At 45.5% G+C, this 22,409-nt stretch overlaps 4 protein-coding genes across 4 annotated transcripts in view; 1 reads left to right on the forward strand and 3 right to left on the reverse strand.

Moving 5' to 3' along the window:
* Positions 1–21,099, reverse strand: part of LOC6533802 — a 91,308-nt gene extending 70,209 nt beyond the window's left edge. The window contains exons 1-2 of the mRNA XM_002094467.4: positions 20,919–21,099; positions 19,134–20,670 (exon numbers count right to left, since the gene is read on the reverse strand). Coding sequence (XP_002094503.2) covers positions 19,134–20,537 — 1,404 coding nt within the window. The 5' untranslated portion in view covers positions 20,538–20,670; positions 20,919–21,099. The remainder of the gene's footprint in view (positions 1–19,133; positions 20,671–20,918) is intronic.
* LOC6533809 (thioredoxin-related transmembrane protein 1) lies at positions 2,842–4,004 on the forward strand. Its single transcript, XM_002094474.4, has one exon. The coding sequence runs from the start codon at positions 2,947–2,949 to the stop codon at positions 3,751–3,753; it is 807 nt and encodes a 268-aa protein (XP_002094510.1). The 5' UTR covers positions 2,842–2,946; the 3' UTR covers positions 3,754–4,004.
* LOC6533810 (succinate dehydrogenase [ubiquinone] flavoprotein subunit, mitochondrial) lies at positions 3,987–6,243 on the reverse strand. Its single transcript, XM_002094475.3, has one exon. The coding sequence runs from the start codon at positions 6,137–6,139 to the stop codon at positions 4,184–4,186; it is 1,956 nt and encodes a 651-aa protein (XP_002094511.1). The 5' UTR covers positions 6,140–6,243; the 3' UTR covers positions 3,987–4,183.
* On the reverse strand, positions 9,467–14,119 carry LOC120321628. Its single transcript, XM_039374960.2, has 2 exons — positions 13,980–14,119; positions 9,467–9,672 (listed from the first exon to the last, which is right to left on the reverse strand). The coding sequence occupies exons 1-2, from the start codon at positions 14,117–14,119 to the stop codon at positions 9,477–9,479; spliced, it is 336 nt and encodes a 111-aa protein (XP_039230894.1). The 3' UTR covers positions 9,467–9,476.
* Positions 21,100–22,409: the final 1,310 nt, after the last annotated feature.

Genomic DNA, 22,409 nt, shown 5'->3' on the forward strand with positions numbered 1-22,409 from the left:
ATTGCCCCAAAACAAAACGAAACAAAGCCAGAACGAGGCGAAACAAAACAAGGAGATAGATCGGCCAGGAATGCAGTTTAGTGCGGCCAAAATAGTGGTCAAACTGCCAAAGTGGTCAAACTGACCAGCCGGATACCTGTATGTATGTAGGTCCCAGTCTTTGGCATAATGGCTGCCTTTGACTCCAGTTTTCCATTTTCTCCCGGGGCAATTCTAATGGGAATTATGGTGCTCCTGCTGCCTCCAAACGAGCAGATGATTGAGTCAAAGGCTCGAAAGCAACATATAAATGATGGCCCATTGGAGCGCCTGGGGCCACGGAACAGATATATTCTTCCCCACTCGTTTCTCTTTGGCAAATCCTTCAAATGCCAAACTCGATAACGAGCTACGTAGCAGTGCAGCGCCACTCGGAAAAACACAATGTTTCCACATTACAAAATATATATAGATTTGAGAAAAAATATATACAAATCCAGTCAACTCAATCCAGAAAACTCAATTCAAAACAGTAGAAAAAAATAATAATAAAATGAAATATACTTTAATGAAAAAAGGGTATGAATAACTTATATCAGATAACCTCTTTTTTGTAAAGAAGTGAAATACATTTCTTTCCGTCATCTTCTCTGCGCCAATGAAATGTAATAAATCTCTTCAAACATTTTTATTTTCAATTTTTCTTTACATACAATCAAATGCATATGCATTTGAGGTCGAATTATTTTGCGAGTGCGTAGTACATTCAATTTTCGTGTTCCATCTTGCCTCGGGAAAAGTGCACTGCACTCGTTGGCCAACTGAAGTGACTGGGTAAAAGCTTGAGCTGAAACATTTTGTTTTGTTTTCCGATGAAGTGCAGAATCAACTTGGAGAGTTTTGAGTTTCAGCCAACTTGCACTCCGCTGCATCGAGCAAAAGTCAAAACACGAGGGGCAACTAAGGAGCCAGACAGCAGAGTAAAAAGTCTGGAGTGCCACAAGATGGATAGTCACTATGCCAGTGGCATGAAAATAGATTTTAAATATTAAATAAGTAATAACAAAAAATTGAGCAGTGTATTGTTTGATATTAAGCAAGACATCAATATGAAAGTATCGATAGAAAACTAAGTCACCAGTAAACAAAACCCATTTCTTGTTATAAACCACATGCCTTAAAAAGTTTGTTCTTTTTGCAGCCCAAAAGCTGAAGCAAGAAGTTTGCTTTTGAAATTAAATAAATAAATAATAAATAAAAACTGGAAACGAGTGCAGGTATTATGGTTTTTCCTATGTCTAAACGCTTACTTTAACGTTAAAATTTATTAAGGGGCTCCAGCTGAAGCATTTAAACTATAACTTTGGCCAAGTACTTTAAAACTTTCCCCTAATGCAGAGGCAAAAAGAAAGTTGTGCGTCGCATAGATATCAGCAAAGTTATGAGGACAGTTTTAAGTTTTCAACCCACGCGAATAAATACCTTTAATACTTTTTGAGCAGCCAATTATGGATTTTGCATGGAAGTTGCCAATAAACTTGTGCAAAATATGGTAATTTTCCATCTAAAAGGTAATGACATAAGAATGAGCGCCATCTACACAGAAGATATATACCACAACGTGCCACTAAACTGGGCGGCCACAGATTTCCCTTCCATTAGGCCCAGTCTGAAATAAACAAATTCAAAATCCCGGAAAAAAAAATACATTCCTTTGGAACGTAGTAACCAACATTTGTTGCCGCAGGAAAGTTGAATCGAGCGAACTATTTTTTATGGCCGAGAGACTGGGCGGCCATTCATGCAGCATGTGGTGAGGGGGCGGGAAAATGGTCAATGGTAGATGGTAAATGGAGATGGGAAATGTTGCAGGGAGCGGGGGAATATCATAAAAATAAATGAAAAGGTCACTTTGTATTGGTTGTGGGACAATTTAACACAGGCAAATGTGTATGCAACTGTAATTTTTCTGTCGCTGGCAGCAGCCAACAGGCAGAAACCCAGCAACCCAGCAGCAAAACCATATGAAATAGCAACAATTGTATCCACACTGGCACACGAAATACATACCAAATAGTTGGGCCATGTCCTTGGTGTTTGGCCAGTGGGTTCGTTGGGTGGTTGGGTGGTTGAGTGTTTGGGTGGGTGAGTGGTCGTTGGCCGGATGGGCAAGGTGTCCCTGCAAAGTATTCCTGTGGCTCTGTTCTGTTCTGTTCAGTTTCGTTCTGTTGGCCTTTCATTTGCTGCCCCGCACACGCACACAAGCATTTTACTCATAAGCCTTAACAAGCGCCATTATTATTGGACCCACACACCCCAGCAATTCCCCATTTCCCCCCCCCCCCCCCCCCCCCCCCCCCCCCCCCCTTCCACCTATATATACGCACACACATACTCACACACATATGTGGCCAAATAAACATGTTAAGTTTTCAACAGCTATAAATTATTTCTTTACCAGCCACTCGGCTTTTTCTCTATGCTAAATGCCCCTAAATGAAAATAATTTATTGTGGTCATTAGGGGAGCTACGGCTCCTCCCATCGGATCGTCCTGTGAGCAGGACTCCTCGCATAACCTACAAGTTATCCCTGTGCCGGGTAATTATTTACACTCAGCCATCGGCAACAGTCGCTCGACTGCTCGAGAGAACAGCATCAGCCATGGAGATGGACTGTTAGCGATAGCCATCGCATGCTAATGACCTGTTAGTGGTCTGTGGAGGCAACTGTACTCCTCTAGTTCCACTTAGTAATAAAATCCTTTCTATAAAGATCAATGCAGAAGTTGTTTATGGAGTCTCAGTGTAAGTTTCTTACATAAGCCGATGGTGTCAAATATAAAACTAAAATATAAATATTTTGTATAAGTAGTCTGCGACATAGCAGTCATCTATATTTTATATCACAAATCAAACGAAAAAAACTCAATCCCTAAACGGCAATCATTATAAAATCCTTTGGGACGATGACTTCAAAGCTAATCCTTCTTCTATCGGTATTTGGTGTGATTCCAAACGCGATGATCCCGAAAAGTCCAGATAACATTGACCTATGTCCCCAATCATCCCGGATATCTGATACCAGCTCTTGGACAGCCGACTTTGGAGGTGGATGGATTACCTGGATAGACGCGGGCAACTGGACGGAGGTGCTTTCTGGCGAGTGGCTTCTGCTGCTCTGCTCGCCACTTCAGCCGAAGTGCAGAGATATGGAGGCGGTCTTCTACCAGCTGGCGACCACCTCAATGGGTTGCCTCGATGTGAAATTGGCTTTTGGAGATCTGTCCAGGAACTTTTGGCTAAGAGGACGATTTTCCTCCATCACTACGGTCGCCATATATCACGTGCTGGATGGGGAGTTTCGGAGAGTGTTTTCCCCGCGGCACACCTTGTACGGCCTTCGCAATCTTTTGCTTCTGCGCGAATATTCGGAATTAGCTCGAGTGCCATTTTGGCTACACCCGACCTCCATTTGGTGCAGCTTTGTCGAACTTGGTTTGAAGGTGATGATTCATCTGAAATTCTCAGATGTTTTTTGGCGCCACTTTTGGTTGACCGTCCTTACCTTGGACCTAATGTTCATCATCGTAGCACCCTACATTTTATGGCGTATTATAAGGAAGGATAATGTGACTAATACTGCATTGAAGCTAGCGTCAACCGGAGGTAATCCTTTGTCGATGAAATCGTTTTCCAAGGAGAAGGAAACCACATCTGCTGCATATTTAGTTAAACGCAGGCTAATGAAAGTAACCAAGCTAAAACGTCTTTAAAATATAGATGCTATCTTCTAACGGTCCTCTTTTAGAAGCACCGAATAAACTCCGAAAAGAAATCTATTTAATTGATAGATATCACAGCTTCTTAATAAGATCTTCCAACAAAAAATTCCAACTGACTTGGGTTGGTTATTCGGGTAAAGAAATTGTCCAACCGACAGATAAGGAAAATATCCAGCTGATTGCAGTTCCATTTTTACAAATATCGAAATAAATAGTACGCTTTGTTAACTTATAAAGCCTAACTTTGTGTATTATTTATTATTTCGTCCAACTATAGATGCAGTTTTATTATGTCATAGCTTCTCAGCATGTATTTTTATACAAACCAACCACATTTTTATGGTGCTCTATGTATATTCATGTGAGTCCCAGAGAAAGCGAGAGAGTGAAACTGAACCGGCTCAAAACTATCCATGAATGTTCAGTAAGTACGCGGAGCAGGTGGAATGGGTGCCACGGAGCTGTCCAGGGTGGTGTCCACTACCGGACGATATTTGATCGAGGCACACCCCATATTGCCCAGGGCAAAGGTCATGGTGTGCTTGCGCCAGTGCTCCTCAATTGGTTTCTTCTTCTGTCCGGCCAGCGGTGCTCCGTAGTCCAGCTCATCGACGCGCTTCTGGAAATCCTCGCGAGCATGGGATCCCCGCGACTCCTTGCGGTTCTCCATGGCTGTTATGATGTGCACCGCATTGGCCAGCATATTTTGCAGCTCCAGGGTTTCAACCAGGTTGGTGTTCCACACCAGCGTGCGATCGGTTATCTTGATGTCCTTGAACTGTTTGCACAACTCCGCCACTTTGAGCAGGCCCTCCTTGAGGAGCTTTCCCTCGCGGAATACAGCCGCATGCTTGGTCATCGTTCGCTGCAGTTCCATTCTCAGCGTGGCCGTGGGAATGCATCCGTCGGCGCAACGCAGGCGCTTGAAGTTGTCCAGCGACTTCTCGGTGGCCTTGTCCTCCACCTGGGGCGGCTTATCGCCCGGACAGCTGTTTGCGGCAATGTCCAAGGCACAGACGCGGCCAAAGATGATCAGATCCAGCAGGGAGTTGGCACCCAAGCGATTGGCTCCGTGCACTGAGGCGCACGAAGTTTCCCCGCAGGAGTACAGCCCCTTGACAATCTGCTCCTTGCCATTCTCATCGATGGTGACCACACGACCCTTGTAGTCCGTTGGTATACCGCCCATGTTGTAGTGCACCGTTGGCAGCACTGGTACTGGTTCCTTGGTCACGTCCACCTTGGCAAAGATCCTTGCGGTGACCATAATGCCCGGCAATCGTTGCTTGATGATCTTGGCGTCGATATGATGGAGTTGCAGGTGCACATGATCCTTGAGCGGACCACAACCATTGCCAGCCAGAACCTCCATGGTCATAGCCCGCGCCACCACATCCCTGGAGGCCAGATCCTTGGCCTTTGGGGCATAGCGTTCCATGAACCGCTCTCCCTTGCAGTTCAAGAAGAAACCGCCTTCGCCCCTCACTCCCTCGGTGATGAGGCAACCTGCGCCGTAGATGCCAGTGGGATGAAACTGCACAAACTCCATGTCCATGAGGGGCAGCTCCTGTCTGGACACCCAAGCATTGCCATCGCCCGTACACGTGTGTCCGGCGGTCGTGGAGAAGTACACCCGACCACAACCGCCGGCGGCGACAACCGTATTCTTGGCCAGAAACCGATGGAAGGTGCCATCATCCAGTTTCCAGGCCAAGCAGCCCACACATGCGCCCTGCGACATGATCAGATCCAGGACGAAGTAGTCCACAAAGTAGTGGCAAAAATCGGAGTGCTTCAGCGTTTGGCCGTACAGTGTGTGAATGAGGGCGTGACCCGTGCGATCTGCACATGCACACGCCCTCCTGGCCACGCCGCCCTTGCCGTAGTCCAAGGTCTGTCCACCAAAGGGTCGCTGGTAGATCTTGCCATCGGGCTTGCGGGAGAAGGGCATTCCGTACATGTCCAGTTCGCAGACCGCCTTCTCCGCCTCGCGGCACATGTAATGGATCGCATTCTGATCGCCCAGCCAATCGGAGCCCTTCACCGTATCGTAGAAGTGATACTTCCAGTCGTCCTTGTCCATATTTGAGAGGGCGGCATTAACACCACCCTGGGCAGCCACCGTGTGCGATCGGGTGGGGAAGAGCTTCGATATAATGGCCGTCTGGAAGCCCTTCTCCGCCAGCCCAAATCCAGCCCGCATTCCAGCTCCACCGGCACCAATCACAATCGCATCGAACTTGTGGTCTACCAAGGAGTACTCATCCTTGCAACTGGCGTCTCGCACGGCGGTCACTTGAGGCAGACGACTGGCACTTGGACCCAGAAGGGTCCTGGTTACATGCTGTCCCGCCCTTCTGACAAACAGGCGATTCATTTTCAATGGCGTTCAAGTTCTATTCACAGAAATAGACGTAGCCTAGCGCTTTGATATGTATTAAGTGTATTTAAGTGTATTCGAGTTGGGATAGAAATCACAAAGACTATGAGACTGTCGCAAAGGTCTTTTCTTTAATGGAATATATGAAATAAGCTATGAATGTTTTAGAGAAATCCATCTAATATAAGTAAACTACCGTACATAGTTAGTTAAAGAAAAGTGAGAGTCAAAGTTTTCTAAGAAAATTACATAAAGTATTTAGTAAAGTATTAGACAAAATCATAAATGGTGAAAAGAAACAAAGTAGCACCGCCTATTTTGAAGCGGACTGAATTTGTCTCTCACGTCTTTTGTTTGTCGAGTCACGCCATTTTTAAGTTTGAAGCTCGTTAAAGCTGTAAATTTCCACGAAAATCCTGCAGCGGCATCGAAGAGCAAAAAGTGGACAGGCGGCAAACAGGCCAAGATGGTCAAGATGGTCGAGATGGTTGAGATGGTCGAGATGGCCCAAAGCAAACACGGAGAGATCGAACCGGGCAAACATACTTAAGCGCAGCGAAAACAGCAGAAAACGAGCAATATGTAAATGAGTCTGGGTTTTGGGTCTGTCTCTGGCTCTGAGTTTGAGTCTGTGTTTGTGATTGGGACTGCGTTTGGGTTTGGGTTTGGGTTTGGGTTCGAGCAAACAGACGAGAAAGGGGCGAACCCATGGGCCAAGAAAGCCAAGAATGGCGAACGAAAGACTTCGGAAACGAACTCGATCGCTGGGTTTGCTCTGGGTTCGATAGCGTATCGAGATGGACTGGGATTTTCCCGCCGGCTAATTGCGCTCAAAGGACATGCGCATTTGCGTGGATATCCTGTGCAAACGGAATGCCTGCCCCGAATTCTTCCTTTTTTCCTCCTCATTTTTTTTGTTGCCGGCTGCCTGCTCGGCGTTCGCACTCTCGCGTGTTTGCTTTATGAGTTTACAACCTCAGCCTAATTGAGGCGGGGAAATTCGCTTAGGCGGCCATAAAATCGAATTGTTTGCAAACACACAAGCAGAAAGGATTGGCCATAAAGCGGCTACAATGCCGTGCGGTGAATATTTAGGGCAAGGACGCGCTCGTCCTCGAAAGGATTGAGGATCGCACCGATAGGGGTTCGCCCGCATTTCCGCGTACTCCTCCGCGGCGGATTCTTAATGAAAACGTGCGGCACCTTTAATGAATGACCAAAGGAAAATTGGAATAGGTAGCCCAGACATCCGTCACGGGTGCGACAACTACATGGCGATCCATTCGATTCACTTGTCCAACCGCCGCCAGATACATTTCTCCATTAGCCAATGCTCAGCCCTCCGGAGTCTCCTCCATTTTCATTTCCATCTACGACTATTTTTATTGAGTTCCCTAGTCTGTTGATTTTGTTGATTTTTCTCATTTACTACCGTCGGCTGTACTGTTGTACCAGACCTTTAACTAATGGCCATCGTTGGCCGCGAGCTGTTTGTCTTTCAGCGCCATAGAATGCCCAACTTTTTGACCGTTCCCAGCCCCCCAGATAAAGTCGGTCCATTGACACGCGGCGATGACTAGGAACCGACTAAAAAGCGAGCTGCGCGCTGGGATCCACCAAAAAGAAACACAGATCGTCGATGCAAGAGGCGCGTGATCTCAAAAAACTCACGGAAAAGCTATAAATAGTTGCTGTATTGGGTCTCGCAATATACAACTTTGAAACAACCCAGCAAACTTTCATTGAATCGGATTTTACTGGAGTGTTCATCTGGTATGCTACCATTCAAAATTAGCACTGGTATTAATGCAGTAATAAATGGATAAATAAGAGATATTTTTGGATAGGTTTTGTTCTATTTCATCGTCAATAAAATATGGAGAATAATAATAAGTGGTATATTGTAGTGTGCGATGCGATTTGTAGCGATCCGCTTCAAAGTTGTGGCAAAATCTCAGTTGGTCATGTGTGGTCACGCACCGCCCCAAAAATCCAGCAATTCCGCCCCGGGGTAACTTGTATTTTGGCCACATACACAAATTGACGAACGCAGAGTTAAATGTTTACAACTCGAAATTCAGCTGAAAATTTTACCCCAAAAAAACAGAGTGTTGGATCGGCAAACCCGTTTTGGACTGCAAACAGAGCCCGTTGGAAAAAAATACAAAGTTTTAATTGGTTGGACAAACAGAACTCGAAACGAGCGTCTAAACAAATCAAAGCCAGTCTGCGGCGGCCAACGAACAACGTACTGTGAATCCAGACCTCAGACACACGGAAAAAAACAACTTGGTTTTATCTCAGATTATCCTAGTTTTATGTTTATACTATAGAGTACTTTATATGTATATTCTATATAAATACACAAGTTCTCAATTTAAACTGAATACATCTGATAACAACCACTGATTCAACTTTAACGTGACCTCTAAATAGTGACTATCGTATCGAGATTATATATAGTAGACATATAGTGAAAGAAGTTTCCTAAACTACGGAAAGGATAAGCATAAATGCAGACATTAATCTACTTCTACTTCAAATCTAAAACTGAGACAAGAATTACTATTACTAAAACTGAGACAAAGATCCTTTTGGCCAATTCAGAGTTCAAAACTCGGCCAATGTGCCTTTGTGCAGTGTCTGTAATAAACATCACAAGAGATAAGAAACTTTTTCGCTGTGCAACAAATGTGAGCAACTGAAAAACACGTTACACTTAATTTTTGGCGCATGCAAATCGAACGATTAGCCACGGGGGCAAGTTACAGCAGGGGCCGTATAAATATGTATAAATCCCGCCTAGGACTCCAAGACTCCAGAGCTCTGAGATTCTGTGCTTCTGAGTGGCAGAGCTGTGTGCTCGCCCTGAACGATCCGACCCACCTGAGAGATCGGTGATATGGGGCCTCCTTACCTGTTGCCGGGTTCTCGAGCGATGGCCGCGAATTGACCATGCGGCGGTGCGAGCGAGAGGCGAGATGCCGTCGCTGTCTTACCTGTTAGAGGGTGTGGCCTAAGCGTCTCCGCTAGCCGATCAACGAGCGGGCCAAAACGAGATGGCTATAGGACGCTAGCCGGCCATCATCAGCGGGCCAAAACAAGAAAACAACAATCGGCCAAAGACGAGAAATGAGAAGAAATAGAGGAACCGAAAGCGCGGCTTGTGATGGTTGAAAAAATTAGCACCGATCGTTGATCATTAGCTCGGGAACGGTGGCAACGCAAACACACGATCGGCGGCAGCGCTAAACTCGAATCTCGAATTGAAACTCGTATCGAATCAAATATCTTGAGAATCTGTGAAAAAGGCACGCGGCTGTATCTTGCTACTTTAATCTGAACTCACGCGGTAGTGATCCTTGATAAAGTGAGCCTGCGAGGATAATTGTGCTATAAAAGTGCGTGATTTGGCAGTGTTACGTAGTAAACTTAAATCTAAATCTAAATCAAAGCCATCTTCACAAGGAGTTTCCCACTGGATTATATCGAGAACGCCGAGTTTCGGCGTGAGGCACATTACCAAATATGTAAGTTCAACTGTATCAAAATTTTATGTTTAAATTTGTAAAGCACATTACCAAATATGTAAGTTCCACTGTATTCAAATTTTTAGTTTAAAAATTGTAAATTTAAATTTCATAATGGGCCTTCAAAGGTTTAAGATACCTAGCTTTGTTAAAAGAAACTTAAGCAAATGGAGTATATAAAATCGAAAGCGTTAAATTGGGATTTTATTACAAGACACGTTTATAGTCACTTTTAAAACGTGTTAGATGATGTGTTAAACATATCGTTTTAGATGCGTGTGACAGCTATTAAAGTTAACCAAACTATGACTAATTTATACAATATTTAAATAAAATGAAAAATAAGATATTTTTATGCAAGTATACTAAACCATCTGCACAGGCTTTAGATTAAGAAATAATATACTTTTGATAAGGAAATGTAAAAAATATATATATTTTGTAAATTAAGCACGTATTGACACGAGTAGTTCTGCAATATATTTCTACACTGACCCCAAAACAAATGACTCCCAAAAATGCATACGAGCGTAAAGTCGCTTCTCCGAATCCAGAGCTCTGGTGCCATAAAATGTGTGGCAGTCGTGTTTATTTCGCCGTGTGACATATGACCATAAACGTAATCAAATAGCAAATTGGCAAACCTATTTAAACGAACGTGTGAAAATCAAACCAAACTAAACCGAAACCAAACAAAACCACCAAACAGACACATTTTGACACTTGGCCAAAAAGACGAAGTGTTGGGCCGCCAACACCCGAAATCCAACGGGCAAGTGACAAAATCACCCATTAACGATCCTAATAATACCTCTAATGACATAAAACAGCAGCCGAGCAAAGGGGCGCGAGGAGCTATAGCTGTGGCCGTGGGCGTGGCCAACGTTCACACGCAAATTAGTGGGGACATAAGAATTTTCAGACATGGATTGCCAAAAACGAAGCCCCAAGTTGAATCGATCTGAGGCGGCCAATTACGACGCATGTGAAAATTATCCTATTAAATGCAAATCAAAGATGACCATAAACAGACCTAAAGGAAACCCCCCGCGCACCCCTCCGCAACGCCCCCGCAGTTCGTTTAGTACTTGACAAATGCTTACTAATTAATTACAGTTTGTACAAAATTTTAGTACGCCGCTCATAAAAGTGCGCCTACCACTGTGCCGTCGAGTGCTGAAAACAAAAGTGTGACAATCGGAGTTTAAAGAAACGCCCACAAATCGCCAAAACAAAAATATGTAAAGAATATCCTTAAAAGTCAGCAAGTTCTCAAGGAGCGACCTCTGACATTGTCCTACGGAAATATAGATTGAATTTAGGATACCCCCAATTCGCGGCTATTTACATTTCAGTTCGCCCACGCAGTATCTAAATTTAAATGCGGTTTATTTTCACGCGAAGTGGTGTGTGAAATTTAGCAGATTTGCTTTAATCGCCTCCGATGGGCTACCAGTGACTTGTCATCGATGCCACCCGCCAGCATCCTGAGCAGGTGCGAAATATTGTCCTTTTCCACAAAGTGCGAATGGGAGTGGATGAGTCGAATGGAGTGGCGATAAGCAAACATGATATTTATTACACGTGCTCGATTATTTGGGGAAATTATTTAATGGCTTCACTGGTTGATATCTCTTGCTATATGTATTTATTTAATTTTATTTTAAATTATTATAAAGATAAATTATAAAAGCTGTTTACTATAAATAGGAGTGACTAAAGGAAATTTTTAAGGGTGAAATACCACAATAAAATGCAGCATGTATACAGCTAATTTCCCATGATTTTTTAGTGACTTCAAAGTGGTTTAAAACCCGGCATAGTCAGTCATATTTACATTTTACTTGCTGGCACTCCCTTCGCCTAAACTTAAAGCTGAAATAACTGAAATGTATCTAAGATTCGCCGAATGTGTTTTCATCGGCCATTACTGTGTGTACCTGTACTTTGAGTACGAAAGCGCCACATTACCAAAGGTTCGCTTCGATTTTGAATAGCGCGCATATTTCATACAAAAAAAAAAATAAAAAAATAGGAAAAAAACCCTCAAAGCGTGTGAGTAAATATCAAAGTCACGAAATGATTCAAAAATCAACAGAGCCAACAACAAAGCGGCTGGCCTGGGATGGGGAAAGAGTCCAATGCAAACCCCAATCCGAAACCCAAACCCAAACCCGTCATGGCTGCCATCAAAAGTCAAAGTATATTCCATATATATGTATGTATATATGTACACATGGGCAAACAGTCACACACGCTTCCTCCGATGAGGAGACAACACACAAAAACAGCTTTTCATTAAGCTTAGTGATGGAGATGGAGCTGGGACACCGCGTCTTAAAATCGTGGTGCTGCTGGTGGTGGTGGTGCGGATCGATGTGGAACACAAACACGGCCATGAGATGAGCCACTGGGGGAACCAACTGGGGAGCCATGTGGGGAACCATGAGGGGAACCAAAGGGGGAGCCATGTGGGGAACCGTGAGGGGTACCAAAAGGGGAACCATGAGGAGGGGGCGACGTCATGAAGAGTGAATTTTTATGATGTCGTCGATGTCGTCTATTGGGCACATGAGACAAACCCGCCAAGAATCGCGTGAAAATTAGGATAATGCGGAGCGAACACGAGCTGGGAAATGCGGAAACCTTTGGAAATCCATAAACTGAATATAACTTTCGACTGTCGACCCAAAGTGGTTAAACTTTGAAATTCAACCGATTGAATTCGAATTGAAACTTTTAATTGGGTGCAGCTTGCGGTTGAAAGAGTGCGGATACTCGGGCAATGAGTTGTCACTGGTTTACTGACTAGTATTTTATGTCATCTATCAAAGTTGGTATCCATTGCAGAAGTTAAAATCAGATAGGTAGCAGCAGTACTTACATATTTGATTTAAAATCATGAACAAGAAATTAATGATAAAAGCATCTGAAGAGCACTGATTTAGCAACCAGTTAAATGATTCCTTGTCAAAGCCATGACAAATGCCCCCAAAACAGCGCTTTGATTGATTTGCTCTCCTTACTTTATAATTTAACAGCCTTTGGAGAACACATATGCATCCGCTGATTGATGGTGGAGTTGATTACATGTGGGTCTCACCTAGAACCCGATGGAAAACCTGTTCGCTTCACACCATCAAATTAAATGGTTGACAAATACGAAAGACATCAAACCGCATGCGGCCATTTGCCATTTTATGATGAAGCATGGGCAAAGAAAATTTCAATAAATCAAATTTGGATCCGTGAAGCAAGAACAATCAGTTTTTGGGGAACATTTTTGAGTTGGTTGCCCCATAAAAGAATCCTAGACGGCGGCACTTGGCCTCCAATTTCGTGGCCCAATAAAAACAAACAAAACAATTAATACAATTTGTAAATTTATGATTACAAAACATTGCGAGAAACACTTTCGGTGGTGGGACAGGGACTGGGACTCACAATTTAGACATCAGCCGGAACCGAAACACCACCGGCACATCTGAGGGCATTTCTTTGGTAGGCATCCGATTCGGAGTACAAATGACCCTGGTCCGACCCCGACGCAAAACAGAGGTGTTTGTTGCCGCGGCCATAAATAAAAAGGGTGCCCGTTGTTTATGGCCAGCCAGCATCTTGGCCAACTCAATCCCAGTCCCAGTCCCAGTCCCACTACCAGTTCCCAATCCCAATCCCAATTCCGAATTCCAGCCAGACCCAGTCGCAGACAAAATCCCAGGCATGGCTAAAGTGTGCAATATAATTAAAAGCCGACAAGAGAGCTCGACGAGCATTCTTCTAATGCTCCTGGGACAGTGCTGTAAACGCATAAAGCCGACACTTCGTCGGCCAGCCGGTTGAGATTGCTTTGATGTAATGCCCATATGCATCCACACTGACCACGGACACGGTTGCGTCTCGAGACGCCGAGAGATGACCATGTTTTCACTTCTGGATTCCCCGGCAAACGATTGACTCAACGAATATACTTTCATGTGGTGCCTCCACATTGCTCACTGGTTCAAAATCATATTTGTTATCAAAATATAAATATTGGGAATATAAAATTGAGATGATATGTAATATGATATGTATGTTTGGCCAATCGTCGTTTTATATAAAAAGTGTGGCAGAGTTTTAAAATTTGAGTTTAGTTTAGAAAAAGATTTGTGTAAAGAGAGTGTGTCATAAGAATATTTCGACTGTTTCCTATAGCATTCAAATATTTTAAAACTCATTGACAACCTTTATTTTTAAATAAATAAAATAAAAACAATTTTAAATAATTTAATCAATTGATTAAATATTCCGTTTGTGCCTTGCAGCTGACATGACCACATCGCACATCCTGTCCGCCGTGGATCCAACAACCGGACTCAGTGGCAATGTTTCGGGCGCAGGAGGCAATGGTGGCCAAGGAGGCAGTGGTTCGCCACAGCATGTGACCCACAATGGACACGGGCATGGTCACGGGCTGGGGGGCGTGGCAGCGGCGAGCGGGGGCGGAGCCAGTGTATCCGGAAATGGAGGGCATCGCGTGGTCGGCGGAGCAGGCAGTCCCAATGAACTGGATTGCAATCTGCGCATCTCACTGGACGATCGGGAGCTCTGGCTGCGTTTCCAGAATCTCACCAACGAGATGATCGTCACCAAAAACGGCAGGTGAGTGAGTCAAATTGATTGGATTGCTTTTTTTTTGTTTTTGTGAGGGCTGTTCGAAATTCGAATGTGTTAAATGGCGACGGCGGCGCATTTTGTTTTCCTATGCAAATTGGCAATGAGGTTTTGCGCTTTTGTTTTTTGTGATGCATCGCTTTTCCACGGTTTTCATCTCACTGCTCGCCATTTGCAAGTCATAATGAAGCGTTAACGTTTCTCCAGCTCAGGCTACAGTCGATACACTCGAAGAAAATGGGTAGTTTGTAGTACGAAAAGCAGATAATTCATATACGAAGTTAATCTACTGATAATCATTCTTGAAGAACAAATTTATGTTCACACAGGCTGATCAAAAACCATTTATGAAATGGTTTTGTAACTCCAAGGTCTCAAATATCATAGTTATCAATTGAGTCACACGGCTCTTATAAGTATTAAGTCCTATTAAGTTGCCTGAACTTTTTGCGAGTGTAAGGAAACATCCATTCGTCTGTTTATTTACATGCCAGCATTTGTTGAAATAACTAAAAATATTTACCAATTTACGGGCATTTGTACGAGCGTGTGGATGTGTGAGTGTGTGCGAAACGCGCGTTTAGAACTTGGAACCGGGGCGAGAGTCGGGTTGTTGGGTTGTTGGGTTGTTGGGTAGTCGGGTCTGCTGGCCTGGTCAGGTGCTAATTAGCGTGGCCCGGCAACAGCCGCCATCTTGTACTAATTGTTGTGGAACAGAGCCCGCCTGAGCGTTCCAATATTTGCCCGCAACGCAATCCGTACCGTCTCCGCCACTCTGCCACTCCACCGGTTCCATCTCCATGTTGGAGTTCCAATTCGTGGGGATTTTCGGTATGGGTTCGGGGCTAAGGCCAAAGGTAAACCATTGGCGCTCGCTGTTTGTCCACTACTCAGAATGCAAAGGCCACTGTTATATAACTGTTCCAATTGCTAATTGCCATCTCCGTTGTCGCAAACAGGCGCATGTTTCCCGTGGTGAAGATCAGTGCCTCGGGTCTGGATCCCGCCGCCATGTACACTGTGCTCCTGGAGTTCGTGCAGATCGACTCACATCGCTGGAAGTATGTCAACGGTGAATGGGTAAGTCTACTCCATGATCGGACCAACACAAAACTTATGATCCAGTTTTGTTAATAAGATCATTTCAATACACCTAATGTCTTACTTTCTTACTAAAAGGCTTACTTTCATATTGTAATTTGTATTTTTTTCTATCTATTCCTATAATTTAGGTTCCGGGTGGCAAAGCAGAGGTCCCCCCGTCAAACCCCATCTACGTGCACCCCGAGTCGCCCAATTTTGGCGCCCACTGGATGAAGGAGCCCATCTCGTTTGCCAAAGTGAAGCTGACCAACAAGACCAATGGCAATGGACAGGTGGGCAGAGCCTATAACACCCTGACCATCAGAGCAGCCGTAACAATTAAACACAATTATCTTACAGATAATGCTGAACTCGCTGCACAAGTACGAACCACGTGTGCATCTGGTGCGCGTGGGTTCCGAGCAGCGTCACGTGGTCACCTATCCGTTTCCGGAAACGCAGTTTATCGCAGTGACGGCGTATCAGAACGAGGAGGTCACCTCGCTGAAGATCAAGTATAATCCATTCGCCAAGGCCTTTCTGGATGCCAAAGAGCGACCGGATACGCTGTATCCACACGACACCCACTACGGCTGGCTCATTCCACCGCCCACACATTATACGGCTGCGGCGGCCGCCGTGGCCGCTCCTCCATTGTCCATCGCCCAGAGTCATGGCCTGGTGTCCTCCTGTCCCAGCGTTTCCTCAGCCGGAGCAGTGGGCGCCGCTACGGGCGCCAGTTGCGATCGGTACGGCAGATCCCTATCCGCACGCAGTGCCGCACCCACTCGCACCACACCGTACACTCGACCCAGGGTCGTTTCCGGATCCGGATCCAATGGCAGTGCCGGCAATGCCTCGTCCACATCACCGCAGCCGCCCTCCGCTCCGCAGACGCCCACCAGCCTGCACTCCACGTCCACCGGCTCCGTGAGCACCAGTGTGAGCAGCTCCAGCGCCGGCGGAATTGGATCTGCGCCGAGTACGGGTTGCTTCAGCAGTTCCTACGCCCAATCCGGCTTCATGCCGGTCGAGGCCAGTCCCACGGCGTCCGTGTTCTCGTATCCCAGCAGCTGGCAGAGCAATGGCAATTACTGGAACGCCACCAGTGTGCCGGGACCCATGCCCATGAACGTGTGCAGTGGCCGCAACATCTGTGAGTACTCTGTGGATGGCAGGCAACCAATGCTGCTGCTTATACGAACATCTTTGCAAAAATTCCCGAAACGTGACCTTTAAACTTTCGAAACGGAAATGTAATTAAAAAAGTACCTAGTGCTGTTTTTAATGTTTTCGCCTATTAAAAGTTTCGGGCTTCTTGTTTCTGAAATAATCAGGGAACCGTGACAGTTTTCTGTCTAAAAAATATCTTCAAATATTTATAGAGTAGCAGAGTCATCCGCTTGACAATAGTGTCCAGTTAGCACATGCTTACTCCACTTTATACAATGAAGATATTAATAGCATAGCATACATATATGTTGTATATTGTTATTTTCAATGTCACTGATAAAGCAATACCTAATTCGATTTTCTAGCCTCTCACAACTCTCCGTCGCCGACGAACGGATCCCCGAGCTACACGACCTCCTCGCCCAGCTACACCATTCACCACCTGACGCCGCACAGTCATCAGTACAACATGGCCCAAACGGACATCTATGGCACCGGAGTGGGCGTTGGGGGCGGGGCCGGAGCAACGGGATCGCCGCAAGCGGCATATGGAGCAGCTGCCCACCAGGTGTACCATCCCACGCCCACCTCGCCCACCCACCAGCTGTACACGAATGCGGTTCTGAATGCGCCCACAGCGCTGAGCTATCCCGCCAGTGGTTGGCACAACGGATCCGGGGCGGAGTACGGACTGTACCAGAACGCTGCCGCCGCATACTATCAGCCGGAGTACATTCCTTTGGAGATCGGGTAGGTTGAATCGGTGGGGAACTGTGCGCACTTACCGCTAACGTAGCTATCAATGATTTCCCGCCACCCGCCTTCCAGCTATGCCACTCATCCGTTGGAGCCCGTTGATGTTTCAAAGACACTGGACGACCCCCAGGCTGCCATGTACAAGCCGAGCGATGAGCAGGGCTCGGTGATAACCCTGGAGTGCGCCAGTTCCACCCTGAAAAGCTCACACGACATCAAGATAGAGTCCTCATCCCTGGAGCATGCCGGCGAACGGGGCACCGTTGCCGGCGGAGCTGCGGTGGTATCGGTGCCCACCGCCGTGGTGAATGGAGCTCCGGCCGTGGCTGCCGACACCTGGACCCCGCTCACTCCGCCACAGAGCACGCTGCAGTGATCGATCATTGGATCATCGGATCATCCGATCATTGAATCATTGGATCACGGATAACCCCACAGCCTTTAGACGCATGAGCCCCTGGATGTTCGACCGAGTTAGAAATAAACGCCCTATGTTAGTAACGCTATTAGTAAAGCACTCCCAATCGCAATCGCACTTATTGTAGAACTATCTGTACGCTGTAAACAATCTCCTATAAAGTCGTAATCAAACTATATAACTGGCTATAATTATTTTTCTCAGGATCTCATTATCATGCAATCATCTACAAGTTAATCCTGTATTTCAGGCTATGCACATACAATGGTTTTAGATTGCTTTAAGATGTGTAATCTACATTTTTTGGCTAGAATTTAATTATTGTGTGAAGACTCCTGTCATGCCTTAAGTTTCCCTCACCCAGGCAGTTTGTGCCTGAGTGTTGCACAATAAAAGTCTCACAGCCCTTTGGGCCACATAGAGTGCGCCACTGCATCCTTGTGGTAAAACAAAGGATAAAGTCTTAAGTTTGTGCGTAGGGTCAGCCAACAGACTCCAACGCCAGCTCCATTTGGAATGGCAGCTATTAAACCTAAAATCGTCTTAACAATTACAGACAATAATAACGATGTGAGGAGGGGACGAGGAACGCATCTGTGCGCTTAATCCTGGCAAAAACGGGCATCCTGCTCATTGTCGGACTCAAAGGGGTATTCAATTTAGTTTAAAAGTTGCACCCATCCTGCGGGCCACTCGCAGCCAGACAATGGAGCACTTGGCAGCGACAGAGTCAGTGCCCCCGGGTCGATCTCCAGGCGGCAATCTGCCAGGACCAATCCAGCCGTGAACCCGGAATGCCCACAAAAGGCCGCGCTGATAATGAGTTTTGGGTAATGCCCGTGTGCTGGAATCTCCAACGGAGTGCATTAGAGAATGGAATGGATGGAAAGTGGAGGCCACTGAATGTGCCGCCATTCACCTGAATTGCCGGACACCCGCACTGCGGATATAGTTGCTGCAATTAAAATTACACGGCGCCATCATTTAGAAAAAGGATGTGCACGGCGGGAATTTGGCGCTGTTTCGGATTGAATGGGTAAACAGCAAACAATTAGCATTCCACTAAATTGCAAAATATCTCAAACTTCTTGAACTAAAGACATTTGTCTACTTATACTGGCGGTATATGCAATTACACAATATAAGCTTGGGATGTTGAAACTGCTTAATCACATAAGTCTTATTTCACATTTTGCTGATAAGCTTTGAATGTTTTCCTTGAGTGAATTCAAACGAAATGGTTTGCATTAATAGTCGGATAACCAAAAAGGGATAGGAATGTTTTCGTTTTTGTAAAAATATATTTTTAAAGTTTTTGAATATTTCTAACACTATTACTTCTATTTACTTTTGTTTAAACAAAGTTTGAACCCACCTGATAGTCCATTGAGTTGCCGTAGCCCATGTGGTTGCAGGAGCAGGAGCAGTGTTTGATATGCTGCTCCAGCTCGTCATCGATGACGGTGGCGCTGGCCGGTAGGTGTCCAAGTGCCTCGTGATGGAAGTGTGCGTGCTCGAGATCCCAGTGATCCCGCTGCCGAAAGCGAATGTCCTTGCCCTGCTGCTCCACCAACTCCACATGGTTTGCAGCGCGATGTTGCTGCGGGGATAGATGTTGCTGATGTTGTTGCGCTTCCCCGGGCCAATCCAATGAGCTGGACTTGAACATCCGCCTGCCACCCGGCCCACCGCCACCCAACGCTGTGGATTGTGTTTCCCTGGCGGGACTGTCCTGTGGACTGGGGCTCATGGCATTAACTTTACCGTCGTCGCTCTCTTGGGCTGTTAAGCTGCCGACTCGCAGGACTCGCAGGAGAGCGCCGCTCTCGAAGCTTTTGGCCGCCTGGTGGAAAGCTCCGTACGCAACAGTTTCGTCCTCCTCAACATCGCTGGCATTCTGATAGCGTCGCATTGGCGGCGGGGCGCCACCAGTTGCTCCGGCCACTCCGTTACCATTGCCAATGGCCGCCGCCGCTGGCGTCACAGTCACCGCCGAACTGGCCGCACTGAGCATCAGGCGGAGTATTTCATTGGTGTCCTTCGACGGGAGCGGCACACTGCAGGAGCCCGTTTCCGCCTCGGAGATTTCCTGCGGCTCCGAGTTCACCTCATCCGAACCGTTCGACTCCTCCACCTCGATCTGCTGGTTTTGGCGGGCACGTTGGCCCACTATAGAGGCAGCCGTTGAGTTGGCTCCGTACTTCCAGTACGTCTTTCCGGTGCCAGCGATCCTCTGCAAGTGACTTCCAGTCGCCTGGCGTTTCCGCTCCTGCAGCTGTTGCAGATTTTTGAAGACCTTTCGCACCGGTTGAGTGTGATGCAAGGTGGCACATCTTCGCATCGGCGGTGGCGTATATACCGGGGAAACACTGTAGCTGTGCGAGTGGCGACTGGGCGACAGTGAGCCACTCGACTTGGCGCCCACCAAGCGGGCTTTCAATTTACGGCCAAAGCCCAATCCACTTCCGCTTCCGCCGCCCGTACCGCTTCCGGTTCGGGAGGTGAGCGAGTGGGCGGACAGGGAGAGGGCACGACTGAATCGCAGGGCTGCCGATCTCTGCTGCTTAACGGCCATCAACTGGCACTCGTCAATCGTGGGCAGCTTCAGCAGGTGAGGATGCAGCTGGGCATAGGTCAGTGGAGGCTTTGCACTGGGCACATCCGCTGTGGGATTCGGCAGCGGATCGAAGAGGTTCCGCTGGCTGAGGGCCAGGAACTCGCGCTGCTCCTCCTCCTCGAGCGCCTTCAGGGCACGTAGGTCCCACTCCCCGGAAGACATGGCTGCCCTTAGTCACTCATGGATTGGATATTTCTTTTTAGAATTTTAGTAGAGCAATGACACGGATAACACTTTTATGTAAGTTACAGCATCGGCACTTTTTCGGGACTTATTAATTTTAATTTACATATTTCTGAAAAATAAACACCTTTTTGTTAGGCTAATACATTATTCAATCAGGAAAATATTACAGGATATATGTAAGCTTATAAGGAATGGACAAAATCATGAAAAAATTTATATAAATATTTAATAATTAAAGTTTCATTTTAAAAACATAAATGTGTGTTTTGCTATCAAGTAATAAAAGTAGCATAAAAAATTATATTATAAAAGGGTATCAGAATGTAAATAATAAGATAGTAGGGATAGAAGCTCTACCTATTTTTACTCTTTCACTGCTAACAATGTTAATGTTACGCTTTTCCGATATCACGGTGTTAACTAAAACAAATAAATTATAACACGACAATCCCGCCAATATTCCGTCACATTTTCCGTTAGATAAAACCGCTAACACTACCCGGTTCAATTCAATTACCGTTGCTACGGGGCGCTGCCAACACACTGGCTTCATAGCGCTGCGGTACCGTTACTTTATAACGGCACTGCTAACAGCAGCAACAGTTTCCGCAACGAGTGCCAAACGTATTAAGTGGATGCTGTGGATCGTAAGTGACCTGGCCCAACAAAAAACTAAGGCAGTGGGTCGCCATGTTACCAGTATGTAATGTTAACTCAATGTTAACGAAGTCGTATTTTATTATAATGTTTATTCAATATAATTAAGCATTATAATTATCAAATTTAAATCAGTGCATATTAAGTGCTGAAAATTGATTTAACATTTGAAAAATAAAGAATTTTAGGGTTGTAACGTGATGAACTCCTTTAACATTTATTAAAAAACATTGATTTTCTATTTTCTATAAGCTCAACAGCCTATATCCTTCCCATTCTACATATATGATATTCAAAGTGACGAATGTGCCGGGCCAAAAAGCCAACATCTTTTGTTTTATGATGGCGTTTTCCCAACTTGGAGCCAAAAGTTGGCCCAAAGGTGATACCGCAGGTGACGGGGCGGCAATGAAATATGCAAGTGCATTCATTTGGCATCCAAAGCAATTTCGCAGTCAGCAAGACGACGACGCATAGCCATTTTTGTTAGCCTCAACTCAAAATACTCCCCGACCCTCAAGCCAGCACTCGGGAAAATATGCTGTAACACAAAAAACCTAATATCTAAAATCCAATCTTTAATTTCAATTTTAAATATTTTTGATCCTATCCAGATGAGCGAACAGATAAGAAACATGGGTGTATATGTATTCACATTATTTTCAAAAATGAAACTTACGTTTTTTGCAGTGTGACCATTTCTTGCAACTTGACAGCGTCACCGGTTAACGTTACAATGCACGGCCACATTTCTGCACACCTGTACCTGGGTACATATGTAAGTACTTGCTCATGGCACACACATCCTTTGGAGTGCTCATCCTTCATCCTGATGTATGGCCATCAAGCATCGGATGAGCGGAGGGAGTGCCGGAGCAGGGGTAGCGGAACATGGAGGGGAAGTAGGTGTGTGCACCGCTGAATCCCGACGAATCGTGTTAATGAAATTCAAGCTGGGTCAAAAATTTGCATTAGCACATCCGGCATCCATATGCAAATCATATTTCACATATGAGGACTCACACGATTAACAAAAAGCGGATCGATGCGACGTTCTTAGAAACAAGAAGGTATAATTGTGTGGATCCAAATTATTATACATATATGTGTATCATTTTTTAATTAAAAATTTTTTTTTATTTCCGCTTACATTGGCTCTCTAATAATAAATTATATTCTTCTATGGCAAAG

Source organism: Drosophila yakuba, chromosome 3L, assembly GCF_016746365.2.
Source record: "Drosophila yakuba strain Tai18E2 chromosome 3L, Prin_Dyak_Tai18E2_2.1, whole genome shotgun sequence".
Taxonomy (NCBI): domain Eukaryota; kingdom Metazoa; phylum Arthropoda; class Insecta; order Diptera; family Drosophilidae; genus Drosophila; species Drosophila yakuba.

Bases quoted from the DNA above. Each gene is read 5' to 3' on its own strand.
- LOC6533809 (XM_002094474.4), top strand. From the start codon at position 2,947: ATGACTTCAAAGCTAATCCTTCTTCTATCGGTATTTGGTGTGATTCCA.
- LOC120321628 (XM_039374960.2), bottom strand. From the start codon at position 14,119: ATGCCCGTGTCCATTGTGGGTCACATGCTGTGGCGAACCACTGCCTCC. The intron at 9,673-13,979 runs CTGCAAGGCACA...AGTTGAACTTAC, and splicing joins GTGCGATGTGGTCATGTCAG to ATATTTGGTAATGTGCCTCA.
- LOC6533810 (XM_002094475.3), bottom strand. From the start codon at position 6,139: ATGAATCGCCTGTTTGTCAGAAGGGCGGGACAGCATGTAACCAGGACC.